The 16,621-nt window shown below is 41.5% G+C and overlaps 2 protein-coding genes across 3 annotated transcripts in view; one reads left to right on the top strand and one right to left on the bottom strand.

Annotated features, from left to right (window-relative positions):
• Positions 1-16,621, bottom strand: part of LOC148040101 (uncharacterized) — a 176,857-nt gene that overhangs the window by 48,830 nt on the left and 111,406 nt on the right. The window lies entirely within an intron of this gene.
• LOC148040102 (uncharacterized) lies at positions 478-9,711 on the top strand. The gene is made up of 4 exons (XM_087689944.1): positions 478-573; positions 683-771; positions 2,843-3,048; positions 8,663-9,711. The coding sequence occupies exons 1-4, from the start codon at positions 478-480 to the stop codon at positions 9,709-9,711; spliced, it is 1,440 nt and encodes a 479-aa protein (XP_087546070.1).

Below are 16,621 nucleotides of genomic sequence, written 5' to 3' on the forward strand. Positions count from 1 at the left end.
GATGAGGTGTTGGATAAGTTTTAAAAAGTTCTAGCAATTACTGAAAATATGATCAGCAAGACATTAAAGTGTAAAATGGTGGGGAATATGTGTCCAAAGCCTTTCAAGTCTTTTGTGACACCAAAGGAATAGAAAGAAAGCTCATTGCCTCTTATAATCTGCCCCAAAATGGTGTCGCAAAGTGTATAAATAGGACTATTTAGAAGAAGGTCCATACCATGCTGTCTCATGTTGCAGTACCTCATGGATTTTGGGCAGAGGCTGTTATGACAGTCATACACTTGATAAATCCATCACCAAATAGGTCTTTGGGGAGGAGAGTCCCCTAAAGAAGTATGGTCAGGCAAGCCACCTTCGTATACACACTTGAGAGTGTTTGGCTGCGAGGCATTTGCACACATACACAAAGAACAACACAGCAACTTGGAGCCAAAGTATTGTAAATGCATTTTTCTTGGATATGGTGATGAGGGAGAAATGGGGTTTAAGTTATGGGATCCTGTAAAAGGAAAAATTGTACGTGGCAATGATGCAATATTTAAGGAAGATCGCATGCAGAAACAACCCGAAAAGGTAGAGGAAGTGAGAAGGGTTGTGTTTCGAGAAGAAATACCTGTAGGAGAGTAAAAAGTATCAGCTGTATAATAACAAATACCTATTATAAATGACCCTATAAATGCAGGGAATGATGTTGAAATTTATCAACAAGAAGTTGTCCATTATATACTACAATTTCAATAAGAAATTGTGCCATTGGAACAGCCGGAACAGGTAGGAAAAAATGCTGAACCTTTTGAACAGCAAGCTGTTAATGCAGATTTGTAGGCTAAACAACTACCAAACACTGATCATTGGGTCCATAGGTCGTCCATAAATATCAAACAGCCAGATAGATTTGTTCCTAGTGCGAATTATGTTGTTGATTATGTCATGTTGATAGTTGTGGTGAATTGTCATGCTTCAAGGAAGCAATGGACACAGAGGACAGCAAGAAATGACATAAAGCTATGCTGTCAGAAAGAAATCTCTAACGAAAAATGGTACTTGGGATTTGGTGCATTTTCCTAAGTGACAAAAAATCCTACCATGCAAGTGAGTTTATAAGATAAAGGTTACCTCTGGTTCCTCACCAAAGTACAAAGCACAGCTTGTTGCCAAAGGATACAAGCAAGAACATGGGATTGACTCTGATGAGATCTTTTCTCTTGTAGTCAAAATGACTACTTTGCGAACCATATTGTGATTGGTTGTATATGAGGATATGAAACTCATACACATGGTTGTAAAGATTGCTTTCTTACATGGTGATCTGCATGAGGACATATATATGCAATAGCCAGAAGGTTTTGTGGCTAAGGGGCAAGAAAAGATAGTATGTAAACTCAACAAAGGCTTGTATGGGCTGAAACAAGCACCACGTTAATGGTATCATAAGTTCGATACATTCATGCAATCTCAAGGATTTAAGAGAAGTCAAGTGAATCACTACTTGTATACCAAGAAGGCGGCAGACCGCAGCCTTATTATACTCATTTTTTATGTGGATGACATGCTGATTGGTAGTAGGGATATTCATGTGTTAGACACATTGAAGCAAAACGTACATAGCAACTTTGATATGAAGGATCTTGGTGAAGCAAATCATATTCTTGGCATGCGTATACTCACGGACAGATTGAAAGGCCTTTATTTATCACAGCAAGAGTATGTATCTAAGATTTTGTAACATTTGAATATGGAGGGGGAGGGGGGGGGGAAAGAATTTGTAGTACCATTGCCTCTATATGTGAAACTCAATGTAGAGGATCGCCCTACGTTTTATGATAAAAAGGCTAAATGGCCAAGATCCCGTATGCTTTAGCTATGGGTAGCTTGATGTATGCTATGGTTGCTACACGTCCTAACATAGCATTTGCGTCGAAAGTGGTTAGCAGGTACATGACACATCTTGGTAGAAAGTATTCGGAAGTGGTGAAAAGTATCATGAGAATTAATTATCACCATGAAAATTAGGGGGGTGTGGAGGTGAGAGAGAGAGGAGTCGACACCATGTTGAGAGAGGAACCGGTCCCTTGCCCTTGAGAGGAATTTATTGAAACAAAATCACGCGCACCAAGTGCTTAAACCATATACAAAAAGGCTGACTTGCTGCAATTCTGAAAATTAGGATTTTGAAATCCTAATTTGTGCAATCTTCGAGCAGTCAATTGATTCTCTTCTTTAACTGCTTGGATTAGATCAAGTTAAATAGAAAGTACGTCTTGGATGAGAGATATATAGGAGAGTACAAAGTATGGGACTAAAATCTCAATATGAAAGCTTGTTTCAAATGAAGAGAGAGATCTCCAATAGATAGGTGTGGGACTTGAGTACTCAAAAGTGAAAAGTAGAGATTACAAATGACAAGTGTAGAGATACTTGTCCCTTCAAAATGACACATGTCCTCTTCTAGATGCCACATGCCACTTTTCTAGAGAAAAAAGCTTTCAAACCTTCTACTCTAAAAATCTCTCAGATGGTTAAGAATTTGAGATAGTTTCTAAAGACAAAATTGTTCATTGCGAAATTCTAGAGCTTTTGAGATGAACAAAATTTCTATTTCAACAACTTCCAAAAAGAGTAATTGTTCGGATATAAAGGCCCAGTGACCTCCATATATATAGTATATGCACACTGTACATGTAAACACACCCTTTACGTGCCCTAAGTATAAATAGATTTTATTCTTTGTGTACCAATACATTGTTGGTACACTCTTATCCTCTCGTACTTCCCTCTGCTCACACTCACTCTAGCCGTCACACTCATACGCTCACTCTTGCTCGATCTGAAACTCTCTCAGTTGTGTCCTTCCAGTTCCAACAACTGGTATCAGAGCCAAAGGTCCCGCACACTTCCCAAGATTGACAAGTCTGGTCAGACGTGATGGGCGACAGGCACCAGCATTGGCGGACGGAACCAGCGAAAAGGCAAGTGTCAGACGTCGCGTAACGGGCGACAAGCAGGCGGCTGGCAAGCAAGCGTCAGACGTGATGGGGTCGCGTGATGGTTCGCGACTGGACAGGTGGGCGATGTGGACAGGCGAGCGACGTGACGTGACGAGGGTCAACGGACCCCGCCGTGTTAGTTTCTTTGTTTTTTCAAAAACAAATCAAAATTTTCTCTAATCCCCTCATTACCACTTGCCACTGACGGTAGTTCACACACCAGAAGCACATAATCACAGATCTATGAGGATTTCAGCCAGAAATTTGGGGCTTTTCCCAGATTTGATATAATTCATGCCTATCATTGACTTTTGAGTCAGAAATTGCAAACATCGCGAGCGGTGACCTCAATTAAATTGGGGATTTTGCAAATTTTGTCAAAATTTTGAAATTTTTGGGTAAAATTTTGTAACATTGGATCCCAGAAATTTGGGGCTTTTCATGTATTGGCAAAGCTTTACTCAGTTGGGTCAGATTGACTGACATTCATGCAATTTTGGACTTGAAATTTTGGGGATTTGCGCAAAATTTTGGTAAATTTCTGCATCTTTTGCCCATTCAGTGGCTGGTTAATGTATAAACAACAGAGATTTATTTCTGGTTGAGGAAAAAACAGCAGGGTATTTGGCTGGTTCAGCTTGTGCTTCTACAGATTAGTGCATTTACTCTTGTGTTTGTGATAAAATGGTTGCAACTTCTTCCAGTTCAGATATCAAGAGTTTGATGGAGATCAAACAGTTTGATGGTCATGGCTTTGACCTTTGGAAAGACCATATGCAGGGCATTTTGTTCCTGAAGGATTGTGAGGATGCTTTGCAGGAAGATAAACCCACACTAATGTCTGATGCAGATTGGGCCAGAGTGAATAAAAAGGCTGTGACTTACATAAAGATGGGTGTCACTGATGACATTCTAACAGACATTAAGGGTTTAGACACAGGTTATGCAATATGAGAGAAGCTGAAGACTACTTATGAGATCACCACACATGTTAATCGGGTGCATTTAATGTGCAAGTTGGTGAATATGCGACTGGATGAGACAAAGCCTGTAGCTGAGCACTTTTATAGGGATTCCAAATCAGCTCAAAGTTGCAAACATGGACTTTGATAATAAGTTGAGGGCGATCTTTTTGATCATGACACTGCCGACTCGTGGGAAACCTTGGTGGTTTCACTCAGCAATAACCCCAATCTCTCATATGATGGGGCGAGGGGTTCTATCTTAAATGAAGAAATTAGACGTATGTCTAGTGGAGAAGGCAGCAACTCAGCTTATAATGTAAGAGGCAGGGCTAAAAAGAAAAATGCATATGCAGGGCAAAGAAACAAGAGCAAGAGCAAAGGAAAGGATAAGAGTGACATTACTTGCTATCATTGTGGTCGGAAGGGCCACAAGAAACCTCATTGCAGGTATTACAAGAAGGAACAAGAGAGAAAAAAGAATGTAGGAGATAAAAAGAAGAAGGAAGAAAAGACAGATGCATTGGAGACATCCAAAGGCAAAGAAAATGCCAATGTGGCCTCTAGTGTGGTCATAGAGGAGCTTTTAGATATAGAGGCTGATGTATTGTGTGCAGTTGATTATGATGCCCTTGTATGTCACATGCAAGATATGCAGATTACCAAGGCTGATGTGATTGATGCACTCTTATCAGTTGATGATGGTGTCACTCAGACTTGGATTGTAGACTCTGGTGCCTCTTTCTATGTAGCTCCTTGCTTGGAGTGTTTTGCTATGTTTAATGCAGGCAATTATGGAAAGGCGTACCTTGGAAATAACCATGCTTGCAGCATTGATGGGATTGGCATCATACACTTGTCTTTAGACAATGGTCAAGAGCTTGTGTTGAAAGATGTCAGATATGTGCCTGGCATTAAAAAGAGTTTACTATCTGTTGGTCAGCTTAACTGGCATGGCTATACCACACTGTTTGGTGGTGGTTTGTGGAAAAGTAAAAAAGGGTTCCATGCTGGTTGCAAAAGGAACCAAGAAGGACACATTGTATTGTTTGCATTGTAAAGCCTTAAATGGCAAGTTTCTTGCAGTTGATGAAATTTGCAGTCATTTGGAGTTATGGCATAACAGATTAGGCCATATGAGCCAAAAAGGACTTGATGTTCTTACCTCTCTGAAGAGGCTTGATGGAAAAGGCTCTAAACTTGATTTTTGTAATGAGTGTCAGTTTGGAAAGCAACTAAAAAATTCCTTTTACTCTGGTAACTCTCGTAAGTCGAATGTCTTGGACTTAGTGCATTCTGACGTATGTAGTATGCCCGTGAAATCATTGGGTGGTGCTGCATATTTTGTCTCCTTTATTGATGATTGTTCCAAGAAGATTTGGGTGTACTTGCTGAAAAAGAAAAGTGAAGTGTTTGTTGTTTTAAAACTTTTCATGCATTTGTGACCACTCAGATAGATGGAAAGGTGAAATGCTTGAGAACTGATCATGGGGGTGAGTTCACATCGACTGAATTCAAGTCATTTTGTGACTTACATGGTATTAAGAGGGAGCTTACAACCCCTTACAGCCCTTCTTCAAATGGGGTGGCTGAAAGATATAACAAGACTTTATGTGAAAGAGTGCGGTGCATGTTGTCCACTGCCAATCTCCCTCATGCATTTTGGGGAGAGGCACTCAAAACCGCGGTTCACATTTGCAACCGCTCTTCAAATAGGTCCTTAAATAATGGCATCCCTGAGGAGGTTTGGTTTGGCAAATCGGCCTCATATGACCATTTACGTATATCTGGCTGTGATGCTTTTGTACATGTTAGGGATGAGCTGAGGAGCAAACTTGACCCAAAATCCACCAAAGGCATTTTCATGGGCTATGGTGATGAGGGTGAATTTGGCTACAGAGTGTGGTTACCTCAGTCCAAGAAAATTATTTGCAGTCGTAATGTTGTGTTTAATGAGGCGAAATTGCTGAAGGGCTCTTTAGCCTCTAATGAAGATCTGAAAAAGGTGAAGTTTCAGAGTTTGCAGCCACCCATAACTTCAGAAAATGAGCCTCAAGGTGCTGTACCACAAGCTGAAACTGATGATCAGCCGGTTACTTTTGAGCCAGATGATGATGGACAGCAAATAGAAGCACAAGGAGGTCATGAACAGCAAGATAGGCTTGCTGAGTATGAAAATGCCGGTGCTGGAAATGAAAATGAAGGTGCTGTACAGCATGAACAGCATGCTGAAAATGGTTTATAGCAGCAAATGAATGCTGAAAATAATATACCTCCTGATGTAGATCCAATTCCTGGCAATGTTGATCATTGGGTACGCAGGTCTACACGCATAAGAAGGCAACCACATAGGTTTGACCCCTCCTTGCATTATGTGATGCTTACAGATGAGGGTGAGCCTCTTACATACAAAGAGGCGAAGTCATGAGAGTTCAGCAGTAAGTGGCAGCTAGCTATGCAAGAAGAGATTAAATCTCTATATGCAAATGATGCTTGGGATCTTGTGTCATTACCAAAGTGAAGGAAGCCACTTCCAAACAAATGGGTGTACAAAGTCAAGACAGTTGAAGGGAAACCCAAGTACAAGGCAAGGCTAGTTGCCAAAGGTTATGCACAAAAGGAAGGGATTGACTTCCAAGAGGTCTTCTCACCTGTTGTGAAGATGACCACTTTACGTGTGCTTTTTGCTCTTATTGTTGTTTTGCATTTAGAGTTGTATCAAATGGATGTAAAAACAACTTTCTTGCATGGTGACATTGATGAGGAAATCTACATGAAACAGCCCGAGGGCTTTGTAGTTCTTGGAAAAAAGAAGGTGGTGTGTAAGCTAAAATGCAGCCTGTATGGGCTGAAGCAAGCACCACGGCAGTGGTACAAAAAGTTTGATACTTTTATGCTATCTCATGAGTTTACACATAGCCATGCAGATCATTGCTTGTACATGAAAAAGGATACAGATGGCAGCCCCATAATACTTGTTTTGTATGTGGATGATATGTTACTAGCTAGGAAAAGAAAGACTAGCTTGGATGCTGTCAAAAATTAGCTGAAATCAGCTTTCTCCATGAAAGATTTGGGGAATGCATAGCATATTTTGGGTATGAGGATTCGTAGAGATAGAATGCAGAAATTGCTGTTTTTATCTCAAGAGAAGTACATTGGAAAGGTTCTGGACAGATTTAACATGGTTGAAGCTAAGCCTTTTGGGATACCCTTACCTCCTTATCTCAAGCTTAGCAAAGCCAACACCCCGAAAGATGACGTGGAAGCAAATGCTATGAAGGGAGTTCCTTATGCATCAGCTTGTGGCTCTCTTATGTATGCTATGGTTGCTACTCGTCCAGACATTGCTCATGCAGTGGGAGTTGTTAGTAGGTTTATGTCAAATCCTGGCAAAGCACATTGGGAGGCTGTCAAGTGTATTCTTCGATACCTTAAGGGTACACAAAGAAAAAGTATTTGTTATGGGTAGGGTGCACTTAGTTTGTAGGGTTATTGTGATGCAGACATGATAGGTGACTTGGACACTAGTAGGTCCACCAGCGGATATGTCTTTACAATTGCTGGTGGGGCTGTTTCTTGGTGTTCCACGTTGCAAAACATTGTTGCACTGAGTACCACTGAAGCTGAATACATATCAGCTACTGAAACTTCTAAGGAAGCTATATGGTTAAGCAGACTTGCAGATGATCTCAGCATGTCTATGGGTACTGCAATTTTGGGATGTGATAGCCAGTGCTGTGTATTTGGCTAAGAATGCCATGTATCATTCACGCACAAAGCATATAGATGTGCGATATCACTTCATCAGACAGACTCTGAAAGATGGTCAAATCACATTGACCAAGATTAAAACACAAGATAACCCTGGAGATGTTCTTACTAAAAGTCTAAGCAGAGCTCAGCACAAGCATTGCATTTGACTAGTGAAAGTTGGTTAGCTAGAGGTTCATATCGGACCTTTAAGTGGGAGGTTGTTGGAATATAAAGGCCCAGTGACCTCCGTGTATATAGTAAACTCACACTGTACATGTGAATGCACCCTTTACGTGCCCTAAGTATAAATACATTTTATTCTGTGTACACCAACACTCTTGCTCGATCTCAAACTCTCTCAGCTGTGTCCTTCCAGTTCCAACAAAAACCTCCTAGATTTTAGGAGTCGCCAAATTTAGCTTTTGGAGAGCTCATTATGTAGGTTCACTGGTCCATGCTTCACTTATTCGATCATGAGCATCTGGTTTCACTTTTTCAAATCATTCATTATATGGGCTTCTAGTCAATGTGAGTGTAAAAGTCTTAGTCATCTGAGCTTTCTCGTCAATCTGACCATCTAACTAAACTTTTAATTTCTTTTGGGTATCTCATCAATGACAATCCAAGTATAATTATAGAGCATTCTAGCCATTGGAAACCTTTAAATAGAAAGATGAACATTTAATCACTATTCGCTCCACATCAACTGTGCTTTCAGTGTGATAGTTCTGTGTTAGAGTCTGTGTAGACTTTCCTTTGTGACCGTTTTTTTTCATTTGTTCTAAGCCGACCTAATGGTCTGATGTAAAATATTTACTACTTAATTCAATTATCTTTACGAGAGAGAGAGAGAGAGAGAGAGAGAGAGAGAGAGAGAGAGAGAGCAGCCATAGAGAGTGAGATGCTAATATTGGCTCTAGGATTTCAAATTAATTTGATACTTATGCACTTTGAAAGGTGATGTTAGTGATCAGCCCAATGATGATGGTACTGAGTTGTCCAGAGCATGGGGAAAAATTAGGGATCAGCATGCATTGATCTTTTTTGATAATGGCGCACGAGCCAACTTCATCTCTACTGACATGGCAGCCCGTCTAGGCATCAAAGAGGATGAGATGGGAGCCATGGGGGAAGTTGGAATGGCATGTAAGGGTCATGCAGAACCTCTCACACCACTCATTGGAAAGCTTTGGTTGCACATACAGGGATATGTGGACAGCGAAGAGTTTTACATTGCTCCACTTGAGGGTTGTGATGTGTTACTTGGTATGCCATGGTGCCACCGTATGCATGCAGTGATTGATTCATATGCAAAAGAGATCACTATTCAACATAAAGGAAAGACACTCACACTTGATGTAAAGTTGAAAGGGAAATCTATCCCTGTTGTATCTGCAGCTGCTATTTCTAAAGTAATGAAAAATCATCTTTCAGCGTATTTAGTTTTTGCTAAGGATAAGGATGATAGTGAGAATGTTGGGAATATGTCTAAATTAGAGAAGGATTGCATGTCATTTCTGAAAATGTATGTTGATTGCTTCTCTCAGTCACTTCCAGGGCAGCTACCACCTGAAAGACCTGAAGATCATGGCATAGACCTTATCCCTGGAAGTAGCCCTCCTAATAAACCACCCTATAGAGTCAGTGCAGCCCAACAGGAGGAGATTATGAGTCAGGTAAATGAGATGTTAGAAAAAGGGCTGATTCAGCCCAGCTCATCTCCTTTTTGTTCTCCAGTGCTTTTGGTGCAGAAAAAGGATGGTTCATGGCGTATGTGCATTGACTATCGTGCTTTGAACAAGATCACGATAAAGAACCGCTTTCCGATCCCTTGGATCGATGATGTTATGGATAGATTGCAGGGGGCAGCAATATTCAGCCGTATAGATTTGAAAAGTGGGTATCATCAGATACGCATTAGACTGGAGGATGTGCCTAAGACAGCTTTTAGGACATCTTTTGGGCTATATGAATTTCTTATCATGCCTTTTGGACTTACGAATTAGACCGGAGGATCATCAAATACGCATTAGACCGGAGAATGTGCCTAAGACAGCTTTTATCAGATACGCATTAGACCAGAGGATGTGCCTAAGACAGCTTTTAGGACATCTTTTGGGCTATATGAATTTCTTGTCATGGCTTTTGGACTTACGAATGCTCCTGTCACTTTTAATCAGAGGATGGATCGCATCTTTCGGCCACATAGAGCATTTGTGGGTACTTTCTTTGATGATATGATTGTCTATTGAAAGAATGAGACGGAGCATAGAAAGCACTTGGACATTGTTTTCAATGAGCTACGTAAGCATAGGCTGGTTATCAATGACGAGAAGAGTGAATTCTTTTTGCATGAAATCCACTTCTTGGGACATATTGTATCGGCTGATGATATTCATATGGACCCTGCTAAGGTTGAAGCAATACGTTCATGGCCAGCTTTGAAGAATGTTCATGAGATCCGTAGCTTCTTGGGTTTATGTTCTTACTATAGAAAGTATGTACGCGGGTTTGCTGAAATTGCATCTCCATTGCATGCTTTGCAAAAGAAAAATGTGCCATTTAGATAGACAGTAGTGGAAATTTCAGCATTTGAAAAGTTGAAGGAAAAGATGACTTCAGATCCTGTGCTTGTGTTGCCTGATCTAAGGAAGTTAATTGTGGTTCAGTGTGATGCATGTGGTAACAGCATTGGGACTGTCCTTATGCAAGATCGCCAAGTTGTGGCTTATAAGAGCCGAATTCTCCACGGTACACAGAGAAATTTACAGGTTTATGAGAAAGAGCTCTTGGCTGTAATTCATGCACTGTCTATGTGAAAACATTATTTGTTGGGGACTGATTTTACAGTGCAGACAGACCATCAAACTTTGAGGTACTTTCTGATGCAAACAAAGTTGTCAGAGAAGCATATGAGATGGGCAAATTTTCTCTCTATGTTTCATTTTCAGATTGTACACATTGATAGTAAAAAGAATGTTGTGGCTGATGCATTGTCACGTAAGCCACAAATTTCAGCAGTCACTATGGTTTATCACCCTGAGTTGGATGCCATGAAAGAGCAATACGTTGCTGATTCGGACTTTGCCAATGTTTATGATCAGCTTTGCAATGGCCAAAGGCATGATCATTTTATGCTAAGAGATGGATTTCTGTTGATACATGGACGACTCTATGTCACAAAGCAAATGAGGCCTAGAGTGATCATTGAAAGTTATGCTCCTCCGTATGCAGGACACAGAGGTATTGATGCCACAGTCAAGGCAATGGAGCATTTTTTTTATTGGCCAGCTTTGAGGCATGATGTAGAGCAGTTTGTTAGGGCATGCATCTTATATCAAAAGGTAAAGCATCATAGGCAAAAGATGTCGGGCTTGTTCCAGCCCTTGCCTATTCCAGATAGGCCTTGGCAAAGCATTGCTATGGACTTTATCTTTGAGCTTCCTAGGACACCTACAGGGAATGATGGAATATGGACTATTATTTGCAGGTTTAGCAAACAAGCCCATTTCATTCCGGTGAGGAAGAAGATAAAGGCTGATCATATGGCACAATTATTTATACAGCACATTTTCAAGTATCATGGTATACCTGAGTCGATCATCAGTGATCGAGACCCTCGGATGACCAGTCTATTCTGGAAGGGGTTGTTTGAAAATATGGGTACCACGCTGAAATTCTCATTATCCTTCCATCCGCAAACAGATGATCAGTCTGAGGAAGCAAATTCCATAGTGTTGGATCTTTTGAGGTGCTATGTTTCAGACCACAAGACAGAGTGAGAGCAGTATTTGCCATTGGTTGAGTTTGCATACAATAATATGGTGCATAGTTCCACTGACAAGACTCCATTTGAGGTGGTTGAGGGTGGCAAGAAGGTTCCACCTATTTTGCACACTAAGGATAAGATCTTTGAGACTGATCGCTTTGTGGAAAGCTTGGATGCAGCCTATGCAAAGATAAAGTATGCACTTCAGAGGTCACAGGACAAGCAAAAGCGGGCAGCTGATCGCCATAGCGTGCTTTGCAGTTTGCAGAGGGCGATTATGTATTACTGCGTTTCGAAAAGGCAAGGTTGAAAAAGATAAAGGGAAGAGAAAGGTTGTATCTAAAGTTAAGCATAAGATACTATGGGCCCTTTCAAGTGTTGGAAAAGGTTAGCGATGTTGCATATCGGCTGAAATTATCTCCACATTGGCGGATACACAATGCCTTTCATGTCAGTTTGTTGAGACCTTTTCGTGGTGATGTACCAGAAGATGTATCTGCTGAAATTCAGCCAGAGGTTGAGGAACTAGATGAGATTTTGGTACCCGAGCAGATTTTGGCACATAAGGAAAGGAAGGTCAGAGGTAAAGTTTCCAGAAGATATTTGGTGAAGTTTCAAAATTATTCACTAATGGATGCAAAATGAATGGAAGAGGATGACTTGGCAGACCATCCTCAATTGTTGCAACTTTATCTCGATACCTTTCAGTTAGAGCTGACTTTGGATCGAGTTTACTCAAGTTCAGCAGAGCGGGCGTCCGGAGCATTGCCTGATGCTCAAGGGGGAGGTAGCACTTCCACTCCACCGGTTTGGACAGCTCTTGTATATAGTGGATCTCGGATGTATTTAGCATGCATCCAAGGTATTGTACTGACAGTGTGTTTGCCATGAGGTCACTACTCGGTGTACTAGTCATTGTGAGATACATGTATATGAGTATGGTTGTCACCGCGGCTCTAAGACTATACTTATGCATGAGTTTTTGGACCAGTTTGGCATGAGTTTTTGCCTCAATTTTGAGATTAATTTTTTATTAGTTTTAGCTCAGTTTTTGATCAGTTTGAGAACCGTTTATGATCACTTTGGGATCAGTTTTGCATCAGTTTTTTTTTAACCATCAGCTTGTGATCAGTTTGGAGTCACATTTGCAACCATTTGTGATTAGTTCTCTTATCAGTCCATGATCAGTTTATGATCAGGTCATGCTCAGTTTTTAATGGTTGACAGCTGATTCCATGGACAGCCACATGTAAACGAATGTCATTGGAAGTTTCAGCCATGGTTCATAATGAGAATATGCTTTACTATGGTTTCGAAGTCAAAACGGTTGAGAAACATGAGTTATGGATGCATCCAATGGTTTCTAGCAACAGTTTTGGACTGTTTTTCAATTTTCTATTATGTTTTGCTGCCTGGAAATTTTCAATAAGTTTTGCGCATATGCAACAGTTTGACAATAGTGGCCAATGTTGTGGTGATTGTCATGCCAAATTGAAATTCCAATGCAATATACTTTTGCTTTGGCCCAATGCAGTGCAATCGAGGACAATTGCAAGGTTTTCAAGGCGGAGGTTTGTCACGGGGATGTGAAATTTTGAGATGCTTTAATCTTGCTAGTAATATTTGATTAAGTTACTAATCAAATGTGCAAGGTTGTTTAGCACATGTGATGCACATGGCAATTATTTCATGGGACCGGGCCACGGACCTCGAGGATGCAGTGGGTGTTAAAGGCAAAAGTTGTGTTAAGTATGCCAACTGGGTTTTGGGGTCACTTGGTGCCAAGTTGGACCCTAGGACAATTGTTTGACCATTAAGTGTCAGTGGTGACACTAGGAACTAGCATTAATTAATTTATTAATGCTAGTCTAAGGGTCAACAGAGGTTGGGAACCGCTCCAAGTTGCAAATGGCCTAGCCAATTTCATTCCAAATGGGCATGTTTAATTTTGGACAGGGTCAAAAGGGCTAAAATTAATTTTCAGAATTAATTAATTTTGAAAAATTAATTTAATGATTGAAAATGCATTAGGAAGGCTGCCACTTGGCAAAACTTTCCCATGCAACTAGGGAGAAGGCTGTTGAAGGGTGGTGGAAGCTGAATGGTAGCCATTCGGAGCTTGATGGAGGGAGAGGAGGTGATCAAATTTGGCTTTGAGAGGCAACGACGACTGATCGCGTGCCGCGACAGGACGGGGCAGTAGGTTTTCTCTTCCGCCTCAAGAGAGACGGCGGTAGGAGAGGAGGGCTCGCTAGCCAAGCTAGTGTTTTACCCCCCTTTTGAAGCTGTTGGTGCTATCAGATTTGTCATCAGAGCTACGAATCAGAAGATACATTTCAGCTGATTTTCTCTCTTTCTACAGCATTCTCTCATCTCCTCCAGTCTATGCTCAAGTATTCTCAGCAATTTTCAGCCATGGGTAGCAGAGTACAACCAAATTTGGTGGACAGCAGAGAGTTTACTGCTGTAAACCCTAAATTACAGCAGTAATTAGGGTTTAGTAGCCACCTTGGGACCCATGCCATCAGTCAAAGGCATTGTACACTGAAATCAGCACCGGAATTCATGGAATTGTGAGGATTTCATCAGATGCCAGCCCATCTATTGTGAATTTGGGGCAGCATTTGACCAGTTGGGGTTTCATTAGAGCAAGTCCTGGGTGAAAATCAAGGGGCAATTTGCCCGAATGCTTTGCTGATTATTGGAACAGCAAGGGGCTTTTGAATAAGCCAAGGAGATTATGAAATCTCAGCTTGTAATTTATCCATCAGCAATTGAAATTAAAGAAATACCAAAAGGGGCGCCAGTTTTGGGGCCAACAAGTGTCCACTGTCCAAGTTTATGAAGGTAAAGTGAGCATTTCAGTTTATGTTCATTTGCTAATTGCTGTAATTAAGTGCTTAATCAGGTTAAACCACCCTATCCGAGAAGAAAGGCTAGTTTCACACATGGCACTCAAGCAGGCAGCACTCCAAGCAATAGCAGAGTGCAGCCACTCGCAAGCAGAGCACAAGTGGCTGCACCTATGGAGGGGCTGAGTGGGTGCTTTAGGTAGGTTGTGCTTAGGTGGGTAGGCAAAGCGTAGGAGACAAGGGGCAGAACGGATTGAGCATTGTGCACAAGCGTAGAAGGTGGCACAATCTGTGCTGCTAGTAGCCTAGTGCAAGGTGGCACTCCTCATGGGGTTGCTGAGGAAGCTAGGTAGTGGCTGCTGAGCTGAAGGAGATAGCCGCTAAACTTCACCTCATGGACACCGCAGTGGGAGCAGCCCGGAGGCTTGTGGTTGAGGCGGGACAACACCACCAATGGTGCTAACAGAGTGAGTTTGATGGCACTCTTCGACCTGGAGGCAGCGGCTTCAACACAACCTTTACTAAGCTGAGTAGCTCTTAGCTCTCCTTCTCTTCCTCGTGCATATGAAGGCTGGTGGCAGCAGGACCTTGGGTGGAGCAGCACCTTCGTATGCTACCTGAACAAAACCTATATGGGAGCTGGCTTGATACCAAATGTGAGAAATGCACCAGCTATGGAAGAGAGAAATAACAGACTAGAGCATACTTGCTGAATTGAAAGATAGAGCGAAGAGACAACACTACTTTAGGTCATGTGTTGATGTAACCAGCCTTCCACCAACTAATTAGAGTTAGGCTAACTTACTCTTGTCGCTAGTGTCACTAGTTTAATGTCAAAGGACACTAGGTACACACACACTACATTGGCACTTATTATTTAAGTGTCCACACCACATGAATAACATGGGCACTGGCCAAAATTGACAAATTCTAACAGCTCTAAAAGCAGATCTGGCTGAGTTGACATAGCATCAGTCCATTGGAGGGGCAGTAGCAAATTGCATGGCAGCAAGGCAGCCTGCTTGGCTGAAAACACCAAATGGAAATAAGGTGTCAATGACCTCCAAACAACAAACACAAGGCTGCTGACAGTAGGCAACAGCTGGAGGATGGTCACTAGGTGCTGAGCAGCCTGAGGCTGCCTGATCAGCACCAAATGCAAAGTTTCTGGAGAGGGCAGACTGCTGAATGATCCCACACACCTGGCAAAAGATGAAAACGCAGCTGATAAGTGATCAGATAAAGGTCGCCTGGTTGAGGAAGATGCAAAGCCAGCTGGGCAAGGTGATAGGGATGATATAGAAGTTGAAAAGACTGCCCGAATCAGATTGCCTTGCTGATAGGCTGCGTCAACAGCTGAGGCAGCACTCAGGAAAGCACCACAAAGTGAGGTATCCATGGGAGAAGGGTCTAGACAGCAGTGGGCATGGAGAGGGCTGACGATAGCTGGCAGGAATGAGATGCACTCACATAGGCTCCTATTTGCAGAGCATTGGGGTGCACTTGACCTAGCACTAATAATATTAAATAAGCATTAATGTGCTTCTGGGGCTGGTTTAGAGAGGCTTACTTATGGAATAAAGAAAACCCTAAATTTGGTGGCTCAACAGGCATCCCTAATGAAGGGATTGAGAATGAGCAATTGTTTCAATTACCCCCCATTGAGTACTATGCATGCCACTCCATTAGACCTGATTGTGTCAGCTTCTGGGGCTGATTTAGAGAGGCCTACTTATGGATTAAAGAAAACCCTAAATTTGGTGGCTCAACAGGCATCCCTAATGAAGGGATTGAGAATGAGCAATTGTTTCAATTACCCCCCATTGAGTACTATGCATGCCACTCCATTAGACCTGATTGTATCAATAGAGAAGTCATTCAAGAGCCAAAACCATGGAAGAGATTAATTGTCAAAGAAAGAACCATCTCACATGGTCAAAAGCTTTTCCAATATCTAGCTGAATCATAACATCCTCTTGACAAGAAGCTTTAGCATAATCTATTCCTAATTGAACATCCAAAATGTTGCACATAATATAATGTCCCATAATGAAACTATATTGGATGGTGTGAATGAACTCTAGAAAATTTTACCTCGAGATCCGTTACTAAGAGGAGTCCTAATAGAATTTCTATTCTCTGGAAAAAAAACGACTCTGGAAATTTTTTTTGAAAACTATTAACAATGATCTTGGAGAAGATTATATACAAAGATCCCAAAACACAAATGGGTCTCCAACCAGCTGACATCTAGCCTGTTCTCTAAACTTGCTGAAAAATCAAGCAAGTGGATCT

Source organism: Lygodium microphyllum, chromosome 2 (genome assembly GCF_053477565.2).
Source record: "Lygodium microphyllum isolate KBCC chromosome 2, Lygodium_microphyllum_v1.1.10, whole genome shotgun sequence".
Taxonomy (NCBI): Eukaryota; Viridiplantae; Streptophyta; class Polypodiopsida; order Schizaeales; family Lygodiaceae; genus Lygodium; species Lygodium microphyllum.

What these genes read in the sequence shown, in the direction of transcription:
- LOC148040102 (XM_087689944.1), top strand. Translation starts at nt 478, where the DNA reads ATGGGGTTTAAGTTATGGGATCCTGTAAAAGGAAAAATTGTACGTGGC. An exon ending in TGCAGAAACAACCCGAAAAG is followed by an intron (nt 574 to 682) that starts GTAGAGGAAGTG and finishes CTATAAATGCAG; the next exon opens with GGAATGATGTTGAAATTTAT. An exon ending in CATTGGAACAGCCGGAACAG is followed by an intron (nt 772 to 2,842) that starts GTAGGAAAAAAT and finishes AAACTCTCTCAG; the next exon opens with TTGTGTCCTTCCAGTTCCAA.